This window comes from Scatophagus argus, chromosome 20, assembly GCF_020382885.2.
Source record: "Scatophagus argus isolate fScaArg1 chromosome 20, fScaArg1.pri, whole genome shotgun sequence".
NCBI lineage: Eukaryota > Metazoa > Chordata > Actinopteri > Scatophagidae > Scatophagus > Scatophagus argus.
The window spans coordinates 16,218,741-16,240,170 of NC_058512.1; the positions used below are offsets into that span (position 1 = coordinate 16,218,741).

At 41.9% G+C, this 21,430-nt stretch overlaps 3 protein-coding genes across 4 annotated transcripts; 1 reads left to right on the plus strand and 2 right to left on the minus strand.

The window, feature by feature from the left end:
* Positions 1 to 923: 923 nt before the first annotated feature.
* Positions 924 to 3,927, minus strand: tmem203 (transmembrane protein 203). Of its 2 annotated transcripts, none has more exons than XM_046374775.1 (2): positions 3,777 to 3,927; positions 924 to 3,321 (listed from the first exon to the last, which is right to left on the minus strand). In XM_046374775.1, exon 2 carries the CDS (start codon positions 3,065 to 3,067, stop codon positions 2,651 to 2,653), a length of 417 nt encoding a protein of 138 aa, XP_046230731.1. In that variant the 5' UTR covers positions 3,068 to 3,321; positions 3,777 to 3,927; the 3' UTR covers positions 924 to 2,650. The 2 variants fall into 2 exon arrangements, with proteins under 2 accessions (XP_046230731.1, XP_046230730.1); XM_046374774.1 differs by having other exon boundaries at positions 924 to 3,318; positions 3,777 to 3,924.
* Positions 3,928 to 4,108: 181 nt separating this feature from the next.
* alad (aminolevulinate dehydratase) lies at positions 4,109 to 9,310 on the plus strand. Its single transcript, XM_046374776.1, has 12 exons — positions 4,109 to 4,228; positions 5,007 to 5,132; positions 5,252 to 5,302; positions 5,687 to 5,783; positions 6,798 to 6,933; positions 7,060 to 7,143; positions 7,283 to 7,371; positions 7,595 to 7,650; positions 7,935 to 8,022; positions 8,126 to 8,212; positions 8,372 to 8,501; positions 8,852 to 9,310. Exons 2-12 carry the CDS (start codon positions 5,014 to 5,016, stop codon positions 8,908 to 8,910), a joined length of 996 nt encoding a protein of 331 aa, XP_046230732.1. The 5' UTR covers positions 4,109 to 4,228; positions 5,007 to 5,013; the 3' UTR covers positions 8,911 to 9,310.
* Positions 9,311 to 10,918: 1,608 nt separating this feature from the next.
* Positions 10,919 to 20,435, minus strand: LOC124051421 (poly(A) polymerase type 3-like). The gene is made up of 19 exons (XM_046374777.1): positions 19,943 to 20,435; positions 19,453 to 19,620; positions 19,267 to 19,333; positions 19,089 to 19,170; positions 18,711 to 18,820; positions 18,580 to 18,633; positions 18,374 to 18,485; positions 18,155 to 18,244; positions 16,844 to 16,982; positions 16,460 to 16,535; positions 16,224 to 16,344; positions 15,901 to 15,985; positions 13,297 to 13,350; positions 13,057 to 13,176; positions 12,725 to 12,831; positions 12,372 to 12,634; positions 11,852 to 12,040; positions 11,644 to 11,735; positions 10,919 to 11,023 (listed from the first exon to the last, which is right to left on the minus strand). The coding sequence occupies exons 1-19, from the start codon at positions 19,948 to 19,950 to the stop codon at positions 11,014 to 11,016; spliced, it is 1,947 nt and encodes a 648-aa protein (XP_046230733.1). The 5' UTR covers positions 19,951 to 20,435; the 3' UTR covers positions 10,919 to 11,013.
* Between the last annotated feature and the right edge of the window lie 995 nt (positions 20,436 to 21,430).

Consider the following 21,430-nt stretch of genomic DNA (forward strand, 5'->3'; position numbering starts at 1 on the left):
ATTTAAGGTTTATGACCACGACGTGACTGTTACACTGACAAATTGAAAGAAACGTCATTACTGTCCCGTTACGAACTCTGTATTGTATATACGTATCCAACAAGTGACTTCTTTGTGTTTCATTTCCTTCTTAATTTTCATCGGCAGTAATTGCTCCATCGTATGTGTAGCATTATTACGTTATGGTTGCAATGGTTTGAGGCATTTGTATAGCTTACTTTTCCGTACCATTTATAGTGTGTATAGTGTTTCAGTGTATAGATGCTGTAGCCCACGGGTGTTTTTGTTGGGGTGAGATAAGTAGGTAACATCCAGTGGTGGGTGGAGGCTGACGACTGTTCATTCAGCATTTACCGGTGATGCCACCTGTCGATAATCCGTTTGCGGTAAACACATGAGCTGAGAAGTACACACCGCACATGAATGAACACTAAGAGGTCTATTCTTGGGCACTACAAGATTACTGTACCTCATCAAACATTTATCACTGAACCACAATCAAGAACAGCGAAGAGCACAGAAGGACAAGAAATAGATGAACATTTACATTTATCTGCTCTTCAAAATTGGCAGTTGAAAGAATTAAAAGCAGTTGGTATATAACCTCCACGCAGAAATCGCGTCCTCGGTAATTTGAGTGGTCGCATCATTTTCTCCCCTGCTTTTTAAATCTATTTGCAGCAGATATTTTAAAATGGGACTGTTTCGGTCTGTAGAATTACATGGATTAAACATTTATTACAAAAAAGAAATAGGGGACAGAAATAAGTAATTTGGAAACGTGCAAAAACAAATACATGTCCCTACGGTCCTTTATGTTTATATACCACACCCATTTCAAAGGCCAGTAGCGCCTCCCTGTGGCCAGAGACACCGAGATCCAATACAGGTCCGGATACCTTTACCTCTCTTGACGACTCTGGTAAGATCTTTATGGTTTATTTACATGTATATACAGATGACAACAAGAGTGCCATAACAAGTACATAGGAACATAAATAAGATTTGGTGAATTTCTTTTCAAAAATCAACATATACACATTACACAGAATTTCACATCAGAAATTACCTTAAAATGAGGCCTTAAATACATGCAGTACATACGCATGGTATGATCAAACACAGACTTAATACATTACATATTATACAAATAAACAACAATATTCAGGGTGGATGTGCACACATAACTGACTGCTTGTAGAAATCACATTCAGCTCCTCTACAGTGGAGTGACAGTGAGTTGACGACTTTTAAAACAAGCTTCTTGCTCCTCAGAACTTTATGATGGAAATGACAACCGAGGGGCAACAGGCAGCAAACAGCAAAGCAACAAAGTGTGACACGAGATAATAAACTTAACCAAATTGTGCTGGAAAGCAATGACTTCCTCTGGGAAAAGAACAAAAAAGCTGCAGCAACTCCTTGAGCTCTGTCACCCATGACAGCTGTCCTTGGACATTACAGCATTTTGGTTTCACCGGTTTATTAAATTTACCTGTGTTGCGTGCACGTGTGCATTAAAACATAACCGTGGTATAGATTTTCCTCGTGGATCACTTTCTACCATTGATTGCACAATATAAAAGGCACGTGTCCCAAACATACATTTACTGCTCTGACTTACTAATGTATCAAAAACTAACAGCCGTAACCCATCCTGGCGAAAAGAGAGCTCAGGAAAATCGGAACAATTAATCAATTTGTATTCACTGTCTAATTACAATCCACTTTTATTCTGTCTTCTTTATGTATGTTTACACTACAGGACCAAAAGTATGAGGTCACCCTGTTATTCAGAATTCCTTTATTCCTTTATTAATCCCTGGAGGGAAATTCTTGGAATTTTGATTGCTATCAAAGCCATGGGGGATGAACTAAGAGCCTTCTCTCTTCTGATTTCAGCCTTTCCACCAGATTGTTGGACCTTGTTGCAGGAATTTGCTTCCATTCAGCCACAAGAGCACCAGTGAGATCCACCAGTGATGTTGGCTGATAATGTCTGGCTCACGGTTGGTGTTCCGGCTCATCCCAAAGGTGTTGATGGGGTTGAGGTCAGTACTCTCTTCAGGTCAGTCAAGTTCTTCAACACTAAACTGGGAAAACAATTTCTTTATAGAGCTGTTTTGGTGCATGGAGTCATTTTAAATCAGGAAAAGGTATTCTCCAAAATATTGTCATAAAGTCAGATGCACACTCCTGTTAAAAATATCACTGTATGCTGCAGCAGTAAGACTTCCATTCATGGGAACCAAGGAGTAAAATAGCCCCAGACAACAGAGACAGAATGTATACAAATGTACATGGACAGCAAGGGCCTCAAAATGCTTTTGGCCATGTGGTGTCTTTAAGAATGTAGCAACACACAGAGTAGATTGTCCACTTCTTTTCTTGAAATACTGCATTATAACTAAAGTAAACAGTGAAAATTTGTGTTAATTTTGAAGCAAAACTGAAGAAAACTGGATTATGATGATACCTGGAACATGGCCTTGAAAAGCTCACATTTGCTGGCTGTGCCAAAGCTGGCACTGAGCCAAAAGAAAAAGTACACCACCGTTATGCTTTAAATCTCTAATGGCAGACGAAGATTGCTCTCTGTTTCCGTGTTGTCTGTGATGTAAATGCAAAAACAACAACTAACTTCCTCTCCTCAGTTGACACGGCATGCTCGTATCATCAGCAGCTGCAGCAGGATGAACAGCGGAGAGACGATGAGGCCAAACCAAAGGTCTTTGGCTTGCTCCTGTTCTGCAAGCTTCTGGCACAGTAGCACCTCGCACACCAGCTTCAGGCTGAGCACCGTCAGCACCCAGAGGAGCCGCAGCACAGCAAGACGCTTCTCATTCTCCTGGTAAAGCCGAATGGACACAATGGCCGTGAAGTAGGTACTAAGGCCGTCTGCAGCAAACAGCGGGACAAACACCAGCCACCAGCTCAGCATTTGGGTGAACTTGTCGGCTCGCAGAGCAACCAGCATGCTGAAGATCAGCAAAGCTAGCAGGTGGAGGAAGAGTTCAAAAGTGGCAAAGCCCAGCCACTGGACCAGTTCCCTCAGGGAGAACAGCATAGCTGAGGACAGCAGGGTCTTCAACCAGGGACGGACTGACTGACAAAGGCCAAGTCACGCACTGGGCAGCCCTGGTTAGGTGTCACAGTGCTCCAGAGCGAGGGTGATGATGATATTTCAATGACTGTGCCTGGGAAGGGATGATGAGGTACTGCAGAGATGACCCAGTCCACTCCTGGCTACATCTTTAAATCCACCTTGACCGACTGTGACTGCAGGAAGTGCTCCCAGTTTCAGCCTCTCTGGAAAGTCTTCTTTGTGTGTAATAAGAAAAAAAATCCACAACATTACAAAGATGATACATATATTACATCTGACAGAACCGATGAATTAAACAGTTTCGGATACACCCACACACTGTCTGTAAACAGGGCCAAAATCACATATCGCTAGGAAATAGCTACTGAGAGTAGATAGCTGCATTCCAGCTATCTTTCAACATAATTTCTTCACACTGTCAGTCCAGTATTTATCATGATTGACCTCAGTTAGATACCAACTGAAAATGTTATACTGACACACTGTATAGTATTAAGTTTGCAGGTCAAGTCGAGCTACAATTAACGATGATACAGACTATAGCCGACATACTTTTACTACAATGCAAGCTAACCACTGACAGTGAGCGACGATACAGCCAGTTTAACTAGCACGACGCACGTTTAGACATATACAAAAGGTATTGTACTCCGACCACATATTACTCTACCTTGTTAACAGTTAGGTGTTTTCGACCCCATCTATCTGGTTCAGAAACAGTCAGCCCACAAGGCTAACAACCGTTAGCATTGCAGCTTCGGCTTCTTTTTTCTCGCTTTCTGAGAAGTATCACGAGAACGGTAAACCTGGCTTGTACGGTGGCCGAAAGGGTTAGTTTTCTGTAAATGACTTTGCAAAGCTTTTTTATTTTATTTTACTTTTATATTATAGGCATATTTCCGCCTCAAATAATGACCAATTGTATGCCTTCTATAACACCTACGCGTAATAACAATAATTTTAATTTGTGTGGTTTTGTTATATAGTTCCTACTGACATTAACAAAACTCCAGCCAGTAGGTGGCAGTAGGTGTCAAACCGTCGGTCAGGCTCAAAGAAGAAACAACATTTTGACTGAGACGGAACGTGTGGAGAAGTAGGTCTGAACTGTCATTGTCACAGGTAAGTACACTAACTTTGTTTAGTGTGTATGCAATTTTTGTTCATGCATTTGGATTGAAAACTTCCATAACTATTACATCAGTTTCTGCATGTTGTGGTTAGAACTATTCAAACTCATTATATAGTAAGAACGAGTGTTTTTTTTCCCAGCCAAGGTGACAAAATGAAATGTTAACATCTTAGCCTGTTGTGCTTGAATAGTACGTTAGCAAACTCTGGCCATGCGCAAAAAGCACACATTCCTGTTAAAAGGCAATGACAGCGCTTATCAGTAATGTCTTTTTAAGCTATTAGCTATGCCGAATTAACTCTTACACCTCCACCTAACAGAAATGACTTGTCATCTTAAAGTTGTAGTTTGCCAGGTATTGCTCTCAATTTTCTTGACATCCAAGGTAATACGCTTATGAACATTACGTTATTGCAATGAGGGTAAGATCAGAGATTATTAACAGTTCATAGCATATGCTGACATGGTATTAGTGATATGATGTGCGTCCTATGATTTGTCCTGTATTGGCTTTTAATGTTAATAAGAATTTGTATCCGTATCTTTTAAATGTAACCCGCCAAGTGCCAACAGTGTGTTCCACTAAGAGTGCTAAAAAAACAGAGTTTGAAAATGAAAATGAGTGAATGCAGTGAGACAAGCTGCTGTTTAGAGAAGCAGCATCACGCATGCTTGGTCAGTTTGAACGGTGACTGAGCTTAGAAGAAGCACAGCAGTGTGAGACTGCCATTTTGACATGTTTGATTCTTAATAGCGTTGCTTTCTCAGGGTAAAGATGCAGACACCAGCAGAGTCGATCCTCCACAGCGGCTATTTCCACCCAACACTCCGATACTGGCAGACCTGCGTCGCTGATTTAAGACCTGACAATCTCATCTACCCGATTTTCATCACGTAAATGATATTACAATCACTCAAAAGGGCAAAAAAAGAGCAGAATATAGTACAATATTTTTGACATTAAGCTTGAATGGGCTTCCTCTCATAGTTGGTTCTTGGTCACTCTCCCACAGAGACAGTGCAGATGCGGTGGAGCCCATCGGCAGTCTGCCAGGACAGGCCAGGTAAAGTGTGTATTTAACAAAAATCACATGACATACACACACACACACACACACACAGTGTCACCCTGCGGCTGTGAGCCCAGTGAGGGTGTTGTCTTCAGATAAAAGCAATCAGGCAGGGTGGACCCAGAGCCAAACACTGGACCCAGGCTGAGATAAGAGGAGAATCCGTTAAGACCTTTATTCCTCACACAACAAAAGCAAAATGGAAACTTTTTCTGAATTTTTTCTGAATTACAAGACACAGGGACTGAACTGCATTCAGTTCCTCAAGCTGGAAATGTGACCTTTTGTGTCAGTATTCATATTAATGTAGTTTTTTTAGAGTTTGTAGTTGTATTCCTCTAATAAAATCTAATCAATAAGATCAATTTCCTTCCGTAGATATGGAGTGAATAAGCTGGAGGGAATGTTGCGGCCACTTGTGGAGAACGGCTTGAAATGTGTGCTGATTTTTGGTGTCCCTGCAAAAATTGAGAAGGTATGTAAAAACTAAAAGCTGGCGAAACAACATTTTCGCCACTCCTAAACAGTAATGGGACTGTATGTTTGCAGTTTTGTGTTGTCCTGTATTAGTGCTTATGCGCTATATAGAAGTATTGGGGCACGTGATGATGACACCAACAGGGACTTTAAAGACATCACATTCTATATACAGTTGCAACAGCTTCTGCTCTTCCGGGAAGGCTTTCCACAAGATTTTGGAGTGTTTCTGTGGGAGTTTTTGTCCATTCATGCAGTAGAGCATTTGTGAGGTCAAGCACTGTTATTGGACCTTAAGATCTGGCTCACAATCTCTGTTCCTGTTCATCAGAATCAGAATCGGAAGCCTTTATTGTCTTTGTACAAGGAATACAACAAAATTGTAACAGCCTTGGAGTGGTGTTATTCCAAATCTACATTTAAGTATTTACAAGACAAGACAAGACAACTTATTTGTATAGCCCATTTTTACAAGCAGTTTGTCTCAAAGGGCTTAACGTAACATCATAGCAACATCCTCTGCCCTTAGACCCTCACATCGACTAAGGAAAAACTCCCAGAAGAATCCCAAAGGTGTTTGATGTGGTTAAGGTCAGTGCTCTGTGTGGGTCAGTCAAGTTCTTCCACACCAAACTCATCCAACATGTCTTTATGGACTTTGCTTTGTGCACTGGTGCACAGTCATGTTGGAATAGAAAAGGGCCTTCACCAAACTGTTGCCACAAAGTTGGAAGCATAACATTGTCCAAAATGTCTTGGTATGTTGAAGTACGAAGATTTCCCTTCAATGGAAGTAAGAGGCCGAGCCCAGCCCCTGATAAACAGGCCCCTACAGAGATGTGTCTGGATACTTTTGTCTACATAGTGTATCTAAACCTCTAATAAATTCCCATAAGTCAGCTTCTCTGGCAGATGGATGCAGCTTGAAACTGTTTTGGAATGAGATGTCCTGAGTGTCAGTGAAGCTGTTTCTTTACACTCAAACACGCTGATCTTTGTCTTTTCCCGTCAGGATGACAGGGGCTCAGGCGCCGACGCAGACGACACGCCGGCTGTGCTAGCAGTGAAGAAGATCAGGTCTTTGTTCCCGGAGTTGCTGGTGGCGTGCGACGTCTGCTTGTGTCCCTACACATCACATGGACACTGTGGTCAGCCTCTTTTCTGATGATGTCCCTACTGTCCAATTCACGTGGTAAAGGGACAGAAATAAATAATGGACGGTAATTATTTGGATTTTAACACAATTTTTTTTTTTTCTGATATTTTTCCTTCAGGTATCCTGGACGATGACGGCACTCTGAACAATGACGCCAGCTGCCTGCGCTTGGCTGAAGTGGCGCTTGCCTACGCCCGAGCAGGTAAATCTTGTTTGTTGAGGTTGTTTCTATTTTAGGAGAAGAAACCTTGAGGAATAAGAAGAAGTCATCTTGTCCTGATTGAGCCCGGCATTATATTGATGCATATCCACTTATGTCTTGGTCACATGTTGTTTTTCAGGCTGTCACATCATCGCTCCCTCTGATATGATGGATGGAAGAGTCAGAGCCATAAAACAAGCCCTGATATCTAACGGTCTGGGAAACAAGGTAAAAGGGACCGAAAAACCATGCAGTTTGAAGAAAGATACGACAAACTGTGAAGTCAAGCAGATCTTAAAGGAAGTGATCAAGATTCCAGAAGTTTAATTTGTTCTTTATCTTTCTTTTTGTTGACAAATGCCGTGAAAAAATGCATGCAAAAATGGCACTTAGCTCACTGGTTTCTACTAAAGACGTAAAAGCATTTTCTCTCGTGACTCTCCTCGTCCAGGCTTCGGTGCTGAGCTACAGTGCAAAGTTTGCCTCTTGTTATTATGGACCTTTCAGGTAAGTTATTGTTACTGACGTTACACTGTTACACTACACCGATTACACCACTTTCCTACCATAGTTTCACTATGATGATTATAATAACTACTTTAGTTCAATTTTGTGTATTTTCAAACAAAAAAACTCTTAATTTTACTTGTGAACTTGTAAGTGGCCTGCCAGTGTTGTCACAAGTCTGTTACCCGGTGGGAAAGTCTCCTTAACGTGGCATCTCTAGTAATAAGTGAAGCAGCACTATGAAGTGAGAATAGCGTGGCGCCCTCTGCTGTGTGTCTGTACAGAGACGCTGCCCAGTCCAAACCTGCGTTTGGGGACAGACGCTGCTATCAGCTGCCTCCCGGAGCGAGGGGACTCGCCGTTCGAGCTGTGGTAAGTTAATCGGTGTGTGTGGGCGTATGTGTACATTTGTCGCGTGTTCCAGATGTTGCGTGGATGCTGATGTGGGAGACCTCACGGTTGTTCTGTGCTGCAGGAGCGAGACGTGAGAGAAGGAGCTGATATGCTGATGGTGAAACCAGGTCTGCCGTACCTGGATATCGTGAGAGAAGTCAAGGACAAGGTCTGTAACTAATTAGGGTTATTGGAGTGCATTTTGGGAAACATCCTTGGTTGAGAAAATCCTAGAAGCATATTTTGCAACATGAAATACGATTTTGTCTTTTGGAGGAAGTGTGCAAAGAATGATACATCGTCCTTTTCCTCCTGCCTCTCTCTTCAGTTCCCCACTCACCCCCTGGCGGTATACAACGTGTCGGGGGAGTTTGCCATGATGTGGCATGGAGCGCAGGCGGGAGCCTTCGACCTGCGGGCTGCTGTGATGGAGGCCATGACCGCCTTCCGCCGGGCAGGTGAGGAGCGGGTAGTTAACTCTCAGATCGCCTCCTGACAGCTTCTGTGTGCGACGTCCTTTGACGCACACTGAGGCCCTTAGCGTAGCTGTAATCACGCTTTGTTCCAGTCACTAAACTAAACAGATGAGATGAGTTTTCCTTCATTACTTTCTCAGAAATATGAAATTATCTTATTTCGACATGGATCACATTGTGGATTTAAAGTAAAATCCAGTGGGTGTCTGCATGTATCAGAGGGCAGTAAAACACTTTTCCCAGATATTCATAAATGTTACTCTAAGTTCATGTCACTGTAAATGAAATGGAATCTGACTCAATGCTAAGTTTTTCCTCGCTCTGTGATGCAGGGGCTGACATCATCATCACCTATTACGCACCTCAGCTGCTTAGCTGGCTGAAGGAGTGAAGAACCAAGATCTGAGGCCAGAGGATGGACGGACGTGGGGAGATGGACCAACGGACAGACGCCGCTGAAAGTACAAAACTGCCGCTGATTTCAAGGGAAATATAATGTGTTTGATCTTGTTTGTTTCGATTATCTGGGTGTCAGGCTCATTTTTAGCTGTATAACTTGTATCCAAGTTACATTTGTGACGAAGCTTTTGAAGGGCTCATATGACTATCTTGTCGATGTTTTCTAGCGGGAAATGTCTCTTAAATGGCATCTGTCATCTCTTTTAGCTGCTGTGATTATGGAAAGTATGTTTGTCTGAATCATAGCCAGACAAAAGTCTGACATACAGGAGACTGCTGATTCAGATTAACACACTCTTATTGCTGAGAGAAAATAAAATCATCCAGAGCTGCGTGTGTGTGTGTTATTTATTTAGGTTAATGCATGTTGAGTTACGAACCTCCACAAGATGTCACAGCACCGTGTTTAAATCACTGTAATCTGTTATGCAGCGTCACAGAGTGGCAGGTCAAACAGCCTGAATCTCATTTTGGGGCAGTTTAATGGATCTCAACACTCTGATTGTTTATTCTGCAGTTTATGATGCAGAAAATTCTCACTCTTAGCAGGTGAATGATTTAAAGTGATATTTTGTACATACTGACTTTAAACTTAAAATACGCTGAAAGTGACATTCTGACAAATTTATTGTATTTAAATGCACTTGATTTTACAGACATATTGGAAATATTGTGTGATTTCATTGTAATTACTCTTCTGGGTATGGTATTTACTGATCTTAAGGACATTAAACAAATCTACTTGTATATTGATAAGCGTTTCAAAGATCTCGTAAGTATACCCCAAGTAGCCTACAAGTAAAAAGTCCATTCATTCAGTCAGTTGATTTCCATCATCATTATTGGAACAAGATTATAAGACTGATTAATTTTAGACTGATATTAAACTTGATCTTTCCAATACTGAAAACTCACACGGATTGTCAAATTTGGTTTTATTGACCAAAAGATCATCAGATCATTCTCTCCAAAAGCATTACTGCATCTCTAGTTATAACTTGTTCTGTCCAGGGGGATTAATTATTTATGGGTATTTTATTCCTGTTTTTATTCTGTTAAGCTCTTGTTATCAGTGGTTTCAATACTCCTTTAAATGAGATCTTTGACTGTTGAAGTAAAGACCTTTTGGCATTTACTGATTGACTTTATGCCATTTACTCTTTAACTAAAACAAAGCATCATCATGTAGTAACTGTGATAAATCAGCCCTTAAATAAGCTAAACTAAACACAGCACAGTGTGATGGTGTTTCAAAGCCCTGTTACAGCTCATTGAGCTCCTTAAAGACTGCAGCTTCCACAGTGCTACACCTTCCTCCCAATTAATAAGTGATCTTTAAAAAGAAGAATGTAGAGCTCACACCCCGAGCTGATAGAAGTTTTGGTAAAGTTGTAGATATTTCATGGAGATTTTTGGGACACCATGGACTTAATGACACATTGTGACACAAGACTTCTGTCACATTATCTCTACTTTAGGATGCTGATGAACATTTTTTCTTGCCATCCTGAAAAATATGAAAACGTGATTTTTAAGTCAAGATGGTCTTCAATGTCAGTGAAAATCAGTTATTAAATCAGGTTACATTTTACAAACTGCCTGCATTTTAGCTGTCAGAATCACTCAGCAAATATTTTCATGTCACTCTCATTAACTTCTGCTTCTGTTACTCTCAAACAGTCTTGTGTGATTCAGTTTGTTCTCCTTCAGTCTTCTTCAAAGCTTCACTCCATCAGATTGGTCAGGTTGGTCAGGGACTGATCGGGTTTTTCTGTAAGATTAACTTGAGGAAAAGTATTTCTTGTTTATTCTTTTGTCTGTTTTATAGTGATTTCATTGCTATATTTCTGTCATGAAGTTCTTTGTGTTTAATGACATCAGAACATCTGCATTACTTCTGGTAAACCCGATAAACCTTATAAGAAGCCTGCAGGACAAAGTCTCATGTTTTTGAAGTTTATTTCAAGTTTTCTGTCAGAGCTGCTGGTGACATCTGCTGCCATCCGCCCTCAAATCAACTCCTCACCAGCTCGAATCAGCTACGCCTGTTGAAAGAGATACAAGAAGGAACAGAGTTGTAACACTTAAAAGTTCGCAGAGCAGCAGGTGACACCCCTTTGCTTCAGAGGGTCACCCATGGGTGCCATAAAAATGGTACATAGAAAGTGATCAGCTACTGCGGTCCATAAAGTATAAAGGAGTAATGAGAGAAAACACTGTGGCATTTTCAGGTTTATACCTTTAAATAAACCACACACAACTTGTTCCATCCTCACAACTGGATCACAAAGTTATTCATCAGTACCTTATGACTATTATCTGCAAATCCACACTCTAAGGCGAAAAATAAGCATACAAAATCCTTGTTTTCTTTCTTTTAAGACTTGACCTTTTCTAAAAAGATTACTGAAGGTAAAGATGCTCCCTTAACGCTGATCTGCAGCAGGTTTCGCTGTCAACAAGCGATACGTTGCTGAACTGCATGTCTGCTGCCCTCTTGTGGTGAAAAAACATAACATTCATTCAGCTGCATCAGTCTATCTGAATCTCAGCATGAATACTTGAGGATGTGTGTCCTTTGGAGCACATGACAAGGTAGGAAAGAGAAGAAGTGTGTGCAGTTAGAGGGAACTCAGGAGTTTCTGTTCTTAATTCTGTGTTGTACCTGAGAAGCTGAATTTTGATGGCTCGTTTCATGCCTGTGACAGGCTTGGTGGGCCTGGGAGGCGAATCAGAGAGCTCCACAGTGGACGCACTCTGAGAGGGACGGAGCAGACAGACAGGTTAGTCACAGAACAGGAATCCTCAGATCAGTTTAAGTTCATTAATGTGTGCAGACTTCACAGGAGACCTTAAAAAATATTTTAGCATACCGGGTCAAGTTTGAATGTTTTGTTTGGTGGCCCAGGCTCAGTACTGCTGGGTCTCTTTGTGCTTTGTGAGTCCACACTGGGAGGTGGACTCTGAGTTTCTGTTTCTGTCTGGGGAAGCAAGGACGATGTCTCTTGTCTGCTGGGCGTGGACACCTGGACAGATGAGACATTTGTCACAGACAGCACTTCCTGTAAAGAACAAGGAAAATCTTATTTTGTTGTTCTGGTTGGTACAATTCATTTTGATTTAATGAGCATTTTTACTCTTTTTTTGTACAGGTGAGTTAAATAAAATAGAAGTAGATACAATAAGGTAACTGCTGGTTTTAGCTTCATATAAACCGTACAGACATGAGAGTTTTATCAAGCTTCTCATCTAACTCTTGAAGAAAGAAAATAAATCTGCATATTTTGAATATGTGGTGCAATTCCTTTCAAATGACAGCATTTAAGATGCCAAAATCACATCAGAAAGTATTTAAACTACTATATGGACAGAGCATGGAATGGCTCGGCATACTTTGTCATCTCTGAGCCTCTTAGCTGACATGTCAGACTCAAAGCAGCCTTTTGTCTTTGTGGCTGCTCGGCCTGCGCTGACGGCTGCTGTGTGAAAGGGACTGGCTGAGCTTTGGTGGCTCACTGTGGGCTTCAGTTTAGGAGTGAACAACCTTTTCCATTCATCATTAGGCAGCGCCCAGCTCAGATAATCTCTCCTCACGTACATGGCTGATATGATCATGCCTTCTTCAAAGACCTTACAGCGCTCTGCCAGGCCGTAGACTGCAACAGCACAGTGTGAAAGTATGACTTAAAATGTCACACAACATTGTTCTGTTTGTTTGTCTGAATTTTAAAAGAAAGAAAACATACTTGTGTCACTGAAGGACTGGAGGTCAAAGGTCAGGTCAATATTCTTGTTTCTAGACCACTGCAAATTGAAGATTAGACCAATGAGCCACGTTGTGCTCATTCCCCCTCTGAAACAGACAGAAATAAGGCCAATGAGCTGACGAAGTAAAACTCAGCACCTCTAAAAGAGCAAGTTTTTAGTACTTTTTACTCCAAACTTAAAGTAAACATATGGCATAAGAACAGAAGGTAGTGATGAGCTGATAGAGAAGGTCACCATATGAGAAATGGGCTAATGCTCAATAGGAATCCCTGCCATAATAAAACAGAAACCTAAAGCCGCGTGTCCTTACTCGTCATTGCCCTGCGTGGGTCCAGTGAAGGACTGCTGATTCACATGGACCAGAGAAATGTTCACATTTCTTTCCAAACTCCCCACCAGGAGTCTGATTTTAGATTCCACGAGGCCAACCCTGACAAAGTGATCAAAACGGTTTTGAGAAAAAGGAAGCCCACAGCTGCTGGAAATAAAATATTAAAAGTGTTTTCTCCTTCAGACTTGACTTGTCATTTCCTTTGCTGTGTGCACTCACCACTCAAGGTGCTGCTTCTCTGCAGGTGAAGACGCTTGCAGCAGAATGTAATGCCTTGACACATACGAGACAGAACAATGTCACAGCATTGTGCCTTTGCATACAGGCTGGAGTCTCACTCCATTCATCATATTTCCTGTTTCACCAAGTCATAATGACAGCAATATTTGCAGCAGGCCAAGCTACAGCATGAGGAACATCACTAAACAAAGGTGGCCTCTCGTCTTCATGATATCATTACACACTTTAAAGTTAACAAGTTAACCTTTTGACTGCTTTAAAATGTGAGCCTGGAGTGAATCTGTTTAATTTATTGTAAACCTCAACTGCACAGAACTGCTGTCTCATCACTTGTTCATCAACCTGATAACTACATCATCATCATCATCATCACATCATGGCTGTTTGTTCTGACCTCCTCATCGAGTAAAAAAGACAATGAAGAGTTTCAGTCTAAATCAAAGAGATCAGAACACACTGCAGATTTATCTGCACACTGCAGAGTATCTGGAAAGTATTCACACCACTTTGCTTTTTGCACATTTTATGTTATGGTCTTATTCCAAAATGGATTCAATTCATTTTTTCCCTCAAAAATTCTACACAAAATACCTCATAATGACAAAGTGAAATGGGTTTGCTTGATTTTTTTTGCAAATTTATTTTTAAAATAAAGCCATTTTCAGATCTCTCCAGAGAAGCTCAATAGGGTTCAAGTCTGGGCTCTGGCTGGGCCACTCAACATTCACAGAGTTGTCCTGAAGCCACTCCTTTGTGATGTTGGCTGTATGCTTAAGGTCATTGTCCTGTTGGAAGATAAACCTTCACCCCAGTCTGAGGTCCAGTGCTCTCTGGAGCAGGTTGTCAGCAAGGATGTCTCTGTACATTGCTGCAGTCATCTTTCCCTCAACTCTTACTAGTCTCCCAGTTCCTGCTGCCACAAAACATCCCCACAGCATGATGCTACCACCACCATGCTTCACAGTAGGAATGGTATTGGCCAGGTGATGAGCAGTGCCTGGTTTCCTCCAGACATGAAGCTTATCATTCATGCCAAAGAATTCAATCTTTGTTTCATCAGACCAGAGAATTTTGTTTCTCGTGGTCTAAGAGCCCTTCAGGTGCCTTTTGGCAAACTCCAGGTGGGCTTTCATATGCATTTTACAAAGAAGTGGCTTCTGTCTGGCCACTCTGTCATACAGGTCTGATTGGTGGAGTACTGCAGAAATGGTTGTCTTTCTTGAAGGTTCTCCCTTCCCCACAGAGCAACACTGGAGCTCTGTCAGAGTGACCATTGGGTTGTTGGTCACCTCCCTGACGAAGGCCCTTCTACCCCAATCACTCAGTCTAGTTGGGCAGCCAGCTCTAGGAAGAGTCTTGGTGGCTCCAAACATCTTCCACTTATGGATTATGGAGGCCACTGTGCTCTTTGGGACCTTCAAAGCAGCAGAAATCTTTCTAAAGCTCTCTCTCTTTCTTTCTATTCTTTCTGTACCCTTCCCCAGATCTGTGCCTCAACAATCCTGTCTCAGATCTACAGACAATTCCTCTGACTTCATGGCTTGGTTTGTGCTCTGACACGCGCCGTCAACTGTGAGGGCTTATATAGACTGGGGTGTGCCTTTCCAAATCATGTCCAATCAGCTGAACTTACCACAGGTGGACTCAACTCAAGCTGTAGAAACCTCTGAAGGATGATCAGTGGAAACAGGAGGCACCTGAGCTCAATTCTGAGTGTCATGGCAAAGGGTGTGAATACTGATGTACATGTTTTTGTTTTTAATTTTTAATAAATTTGCACAAAATTCAAGCAAACTTGTTTCACTTTGTTACTATGATGTATTTTGTGTTGAATTTTGAGGGAGAAATTTAATTTAATCCATTTTGTGGAAAAAGCGAAGCGGTGTGAATACTTTCTGGATGCTCTGTACAGTAGAAATAACAGAAACTCTAGGCTGACGCAGAAATAACAAATTTAAGTCTGACACACACAAAAAGCTAAAAACTGATTTTCCAACAATCAACTTCTTAAATCATTTGAATAAGCTTCAGTCTGTATTTTGAATTAACAACAAACACCAAATTCTGGTCTGTACATTCATAAAACAATCAGCATTCAGCTGGTGCATTTAGGTACAAATTTAAGTTGGTCACACAAAAACAATGTGGAAGAAATTGTATTTGGCACATTCATTACACAACAGACATTCAAGAGCAAAACATGATCAGTTTCCACAACAAAACCAGAGCAGTCACATTCTGCAATGAGCAAACAGTTTGCCTTAAGCAGCAGAAAAGTCACCAATGCCAATTCACACACTTTAAAGCACAATGTGTTCAAACAACAGGACGAAACATGAACTGAATCATTTGCTTTTGGTAAAACAGGAGAATTTTCACAGGGTTTACTTTTTTACAAACAAGTACATGCATGTGTTCATTAAGACAACCAAAAAACTTCAAATACAAGGCAGAAGAAGAAAGTCCACAGTTTTATCAGGAAAACAGAAGCACATGTTTATCAAAATATCCAAACGATAAACATTTGAGTGTATTTTGTAAATGGAAAGTCACATTTTCATCTTTGGGCAGCTTAATACATACTTGTACTTCCCAAGAAAGTCTGGTGTTTCAAACAATGTGGACCAGTCTGCTTTTTTCTGACGAATGTCCTCAGTGATGGCAAAACCTGTGAATGAGGAAGAGAAAGCTTGTTGAATCCTTGTAGTAACCTTGAAGTGCAGAGTCATGTTAACGTGGTTTGGCTGAATCGTGACAGCAGCACAGCCTGTTCATGACTCATTTTGTATCTGAGCAGTTAAGTTGTGAGATTGTGTTAAATCAACTTTGTCAGGGTGAAGCTAATTGGCCCAGCGATGCAGGCAGCACTGTGAGCATTTGGTGGATATCAGACTGAGACGACACACCTCGCGCGATCTCCTCCTTTATGATGGCAAAGGTGGAGGGAGACACGTTGAAACTGGTGTTCTGCTGTGGGAATGCTGGTGTGATGATGGGCATGATGTGGAGGCGGTGATTTGCATCAACCTGGAAATGCAGAAAGTCACAACATTTTCAGAGCAAATTTGATCGTTTGATCCTGAACTGCCTGCTGTGATCCCGTAGCCGACAATGCTGATAAAAAATCGTGCCGAGGCCTTACCCTGGGATCCCAGAAGGGAAGGCCGCTGTCTGAGCAGTCCTCTATCAGCCTCAAACAAACTGGCATCGGCCATTTCCTGAAACAAAACACAAGATTTTCAGATCAACTGATCCTCATTTGAATCTTTTCCAAAGCAGGCAGCTGCGATTCCAGCGCGGATATCGATGACATGTAGGTGCATACGGTTTATTTTGTATCATGCAGTCTGTACGCAGAGAAGCTCAAACAGACGGCTTGTAATGGGAACGCAGGATCAACTAGACCCACTCATGATCGAGGAAGGTGACTCTGACTACAGACGATCTCAGTGCCAAGTGACTTTCAGTGAACCCAATTCAATGTTTGTTTCCATTTCACAAAGATATCAGAACAGGGACAACTCACCACATGGAGTAGATCTTGAAGAATTTCATCACCAGGGTGGACGCTGTAGCATTCGGGTACGCCTGGCAAATTCTGGCGACCAGTATGGCCCAGGACACGCCGCCCAAGAATCCCAGCATGTTGGAGTAAATGTTACGACCTGAAGGGAAATAAGAGGACGAGAAAAATGATTAAGATCTCCAGTTCAAAATGTTACCTGACCTTCACACTGGCCTGCTTTAATGGGCTTGACAGCACAAGTTTTTAATTAAGTGCTACATGTCATGTAATGTAATATATAAAACCAGTGTGGATCTAATATTGGTCACCTCCGTTTTATTTCACATTACCTCTGCTTCCTACAACTATTGCTACAAATATGATGTTGAATTACAAACATGCAGTACAGCACATTAGATAATAACAAATCTTACAAACATATACAGTACACCGTTCATACAGGAGAACTACAAAACACCCAAGAGATGTTTTAGCTCCTGGCATGAGTGATCGGCTTCAGTTTAAGTTGGATGGATTAAGTTACATTATGTGTTCACAGACACACGAACTGAATGAACTCTTGTTAGACACCTTTTCCCCCTCATAATAAATACTCAATATTTAACCCCATGGTGAATACTAAACTGAGACAGAAGTTAACGTTTTGTACCACTGACAGTTGCTATGTTCACTTAACTGTAATTGATTTTTGGTAAAAGTAGCTGGAATTTTAAGGACCCAAATGCAGTCAGTCTTCTTCTAAAATCCTATTTGAATTTAATTCCATATTATTTTTAATATCCACATCATATTAGAATTTTAATTCATTATTACCATTTCCTGTGTACCTACACACTGTGTACCCAAGTTTATGAATTGACACCATCAGCATGTGGTTGTTCCACATTCTGTCCAGTAGAGGGCGTTTCAACATTACCAATAAACATTATCACCCAAAGTGTTGTAAGCTTTTTGTTAGCCGTGTTGTCAACACTCTGTTGACACAGCATGAAGTTAGTATCCAAGCTGATGTCAAACAAAACCTGCGTTCAACATCTCTCACCATACAAACACTTCATCCCAGCACCCTGGACACTAAAGGACAAGATTCACTCACCTTGGCCAACACATTTCTCAGTTCTTTTAAAATAAATATTCCAGTCGAAAACATACATACAGTGCACTAGATAGCAAACTGGGAATGATTTCAGATGCAGCCATCGACATGCGTGCATCTATCATGCAAAGTGACAAGTCCAGAGTAAGTGTCCACCTGCTCACAGTCTCTTGAGTTTTTAATTGAGCTCAACTAGTTGTGTGCGTTCCGCTCACGTTTGGCCCACAGTTTGATGGCTCTCAAAGCCAGCCTGAAGGTGTGAACGTTTGGCACGTGGCAGAGGATCTCCTCTGTAACTCTGTAGCCTACAAAACACAGAATAAGTTAAAGATGAAAACAGAAAGTCACAGGAACAAACACACAAGATGGTACGCTGTCATACATGACCAAAACAGTCCGGGGGAGTACAGCTGTCAGGTACTAAAACTGCTCACCATTGAGACTCCTGACGCAACGTTTGTCTGCAGTCTTCACCAAGTTGTCGTCGAGAAGATTTATACTGTCAGGAACGCTCCTCTGTGGCACCCGTGCAAAGACCAAGTCCATCTAGAAAATAAGAGCACCAAAACCCTGATTAAGTCTCCTGCAAACAAAACTTTAAGGGAGGCAAAGTGCGGACAGAAGAGCAGAAACACGTCACCTCAGTCCCATCAAAGGTCAGTTTGATCACTGGGACGAAAGCATCTTTGATGGCCTAAAGACAACAAAACGGTCAATCACTTGCACTTGGGAGAAAAATGTGATGAATACTGAAGTACTTCCATGGCTTACTCGTATGTCTTTGACCTCCTCCTGAGCCTTCAGCTTCTCAAAGAAGGAGGTGAAGAAGTCGTCCCTCTCCAGGAATCCAGGTCCAACACAAAGGACATCAATATCAGCACCTGTCAGCACAGCACAGAACGATAAGACAAGTCCACAATATGCTGTGATCCACTCCCTTCACCGTGTTCTTTCAGACGAGGTAACCACCACTGAAGGAACATATGCTGTGTGTGTCCATTGAATAAAAAGTGTCGCACGTGAAAATTATGACTGACAAAGTTTGTTCACACATTAGTGTGAGAACGAACCACATTAGTTAAGGTCACAGTGACATGTAAGCTGCCACAGTCCTGACATGCTCTTACGGTTCAGGGAAGAGGAATTTACCTTTTGAGTGGACTCCCAGGTGATATGAGCCAAACGGGAAGATCTTGCCTCCAACGTGGGCCATTACTGTTTCTGGTACGTTCTAAAATAATGCAAAATATGTGTTATGTCTGCAAAAACGTGTTTTCAGAATCATATTTGGAGTTACCTTTCAAACATTCCACATAAGATGTCATACCATCCTGTCACAGATTTCTTGGAGCCACTCCCTATAGAGAGACTCCAGCCTTTTGATGACTTGTTCTCTGCAAATGAAACATCAAGAGCATTTTCAGAGCAGACATTTCTCATGCTCTGGTGCCTTGCACTTGTGGTCTACTACCTGTATTAACTTGTATTAACCACAATCAGAAAACAATCATACCTGTGATGAAGCTCCACATCGTCCTCGAACACGCCATAGGACCTCAGACTTTCCACCAGTTTTCTTGAGTGGATTAACTCATCCTCGTCAGGCAAAGCCTCAGTGATTGGACCGCTCATCCCCAAACACTTGGTTACATCTGGGACTGGAGATCGGCTCTTCACTGAACTGAAAAGGGACATTTGCTTGTTAGCACATTAGTCATGACATGTGTATACGTAATGTATATGTACATGCACAGCCACATCGAGACAGCTAGCTAGGAAGGTAACGTGTAATAGAAGCTGACTTGAGCCTCTCATTGTACTTAAAAATATGAAATAAATGGTGTGATAAAGTACATAACTCCCATCATGAGGAGCTGTCAGTAGCGGTCAAAATATTAACAAAAAGACAGTTGAAGACAGACTGTGAATCACAGATGTCCTACACGATGTACCTGTTTTACCTGACCTAAATATTGCAAAACACAAGAAAAACACACACTTACCACGACATGGTAACGACAGTTAAGTAGTTTTTTCTGTCATTGACATGTATTTTTCTCTCTCTTTGTCTCTAAAACACGGCCGGCTCGGTGTTTTTCGTGCTCTCCGACTGGTGACTTGATGTGTTATGAATTTTGGAACGAGCGCCTTCGCTGTGTCGTCACGTTCGGAGAGACTCGGAGAACGTGACGACACGTGAGGAGGAAAAACAACATGACACGTGACCCTGACGGTGTTGGTTTGACTGCTGCGTTCATCACCTTATGGCGCAGCATCTATAAGAAAATGCACAGATGTCATCCAGTCAAATGTTTTTGTCCACATGGTTTTTATTCGGTTTGTGATTTTTTGTTCATGATATCAAAACATCAGCCAGTTTGTTTTTGACCACACTTGTTAGTATTTGAAATTTAATGACGAACTTACAAAAAGTAGCCTGAACCTGACTTTGAAGGCAACACTTCTTGTTAAATCTTATGTTACTGCTGCTCGTGTTTTTTTTTTTTCACAGTTAGAGATTTCTACTGATCCCTAATCAATCTGTTAATGTCTGAATTAGTATCTCACCTCTTCTTTCCCTATCGGCTTTTCCTTTCAGGGGTCGCCACAGCGAATCATCTGCTTCCATCTCACCCTATCCTCAGATCCACTGTCTCATACAACATCGCTGGTCTCACCACTGTCCTGTAAACCTTTCCTGTCATACTTGCTGTGCTCTTTTATCACACAACACACCTGACACCTTTCTCCTCCCATTCCATCCTGCCTGCACACGGCTCTTCACCTCTTTTCCACAGTCCCCATTGCTCTGGACTGTTGAACCCAAGTACCTAAAGTCCTGCACCTTCTGTACCCCTGCTCCCTGTAACCTTACCGTTCCACTCGGGTCCCTCTCGTTCACACACGTATTCGGTCTTGCTTTGGTTAATGTTCATTCATCTGCTTTCAAGGGCAAACCGCCACGTCTATAGATGTTTCTCCACCTGCTCCCTGCTCTCACTATAGATCACAATGTTGTCTGCAAACATCATAGTCCATGGAGATTCCTGCCTGACCCCATCTGTCAACCTGTCCATCACCACAGCAAACAAGAAGGGGCTCAGAGCTGATCCTTGATGCAGTCCCACCTTCACTGTGAACTCCTCTGTCACACCTTCAGCACACCTCCCCCCTGTTTTACTACTCTCGTACATATCCTGCACCACTCTAACATACTTCTCTTCCAATCCAGACTTCCTCATACTGTACAATACCACAGCTCCTCTCTTGGCACCCTGTCATACGCTTTCTCTAGACCTACAAAGACACAATGCAGCTGACTTCTGACCTCCTCTGTATTCTCCATCAGGGTTCTCAAAGCAAGTATTGCATCTGTAGTGCTCTTTCTCAGCATGAAACCATACTGCTGCTCTCAGATGCTCCCTTCTCCCCTTACCTTTGTTGTTTGGCTCATCTGCTTGATATCTCACCATATGATCTTTTTAGCAGAT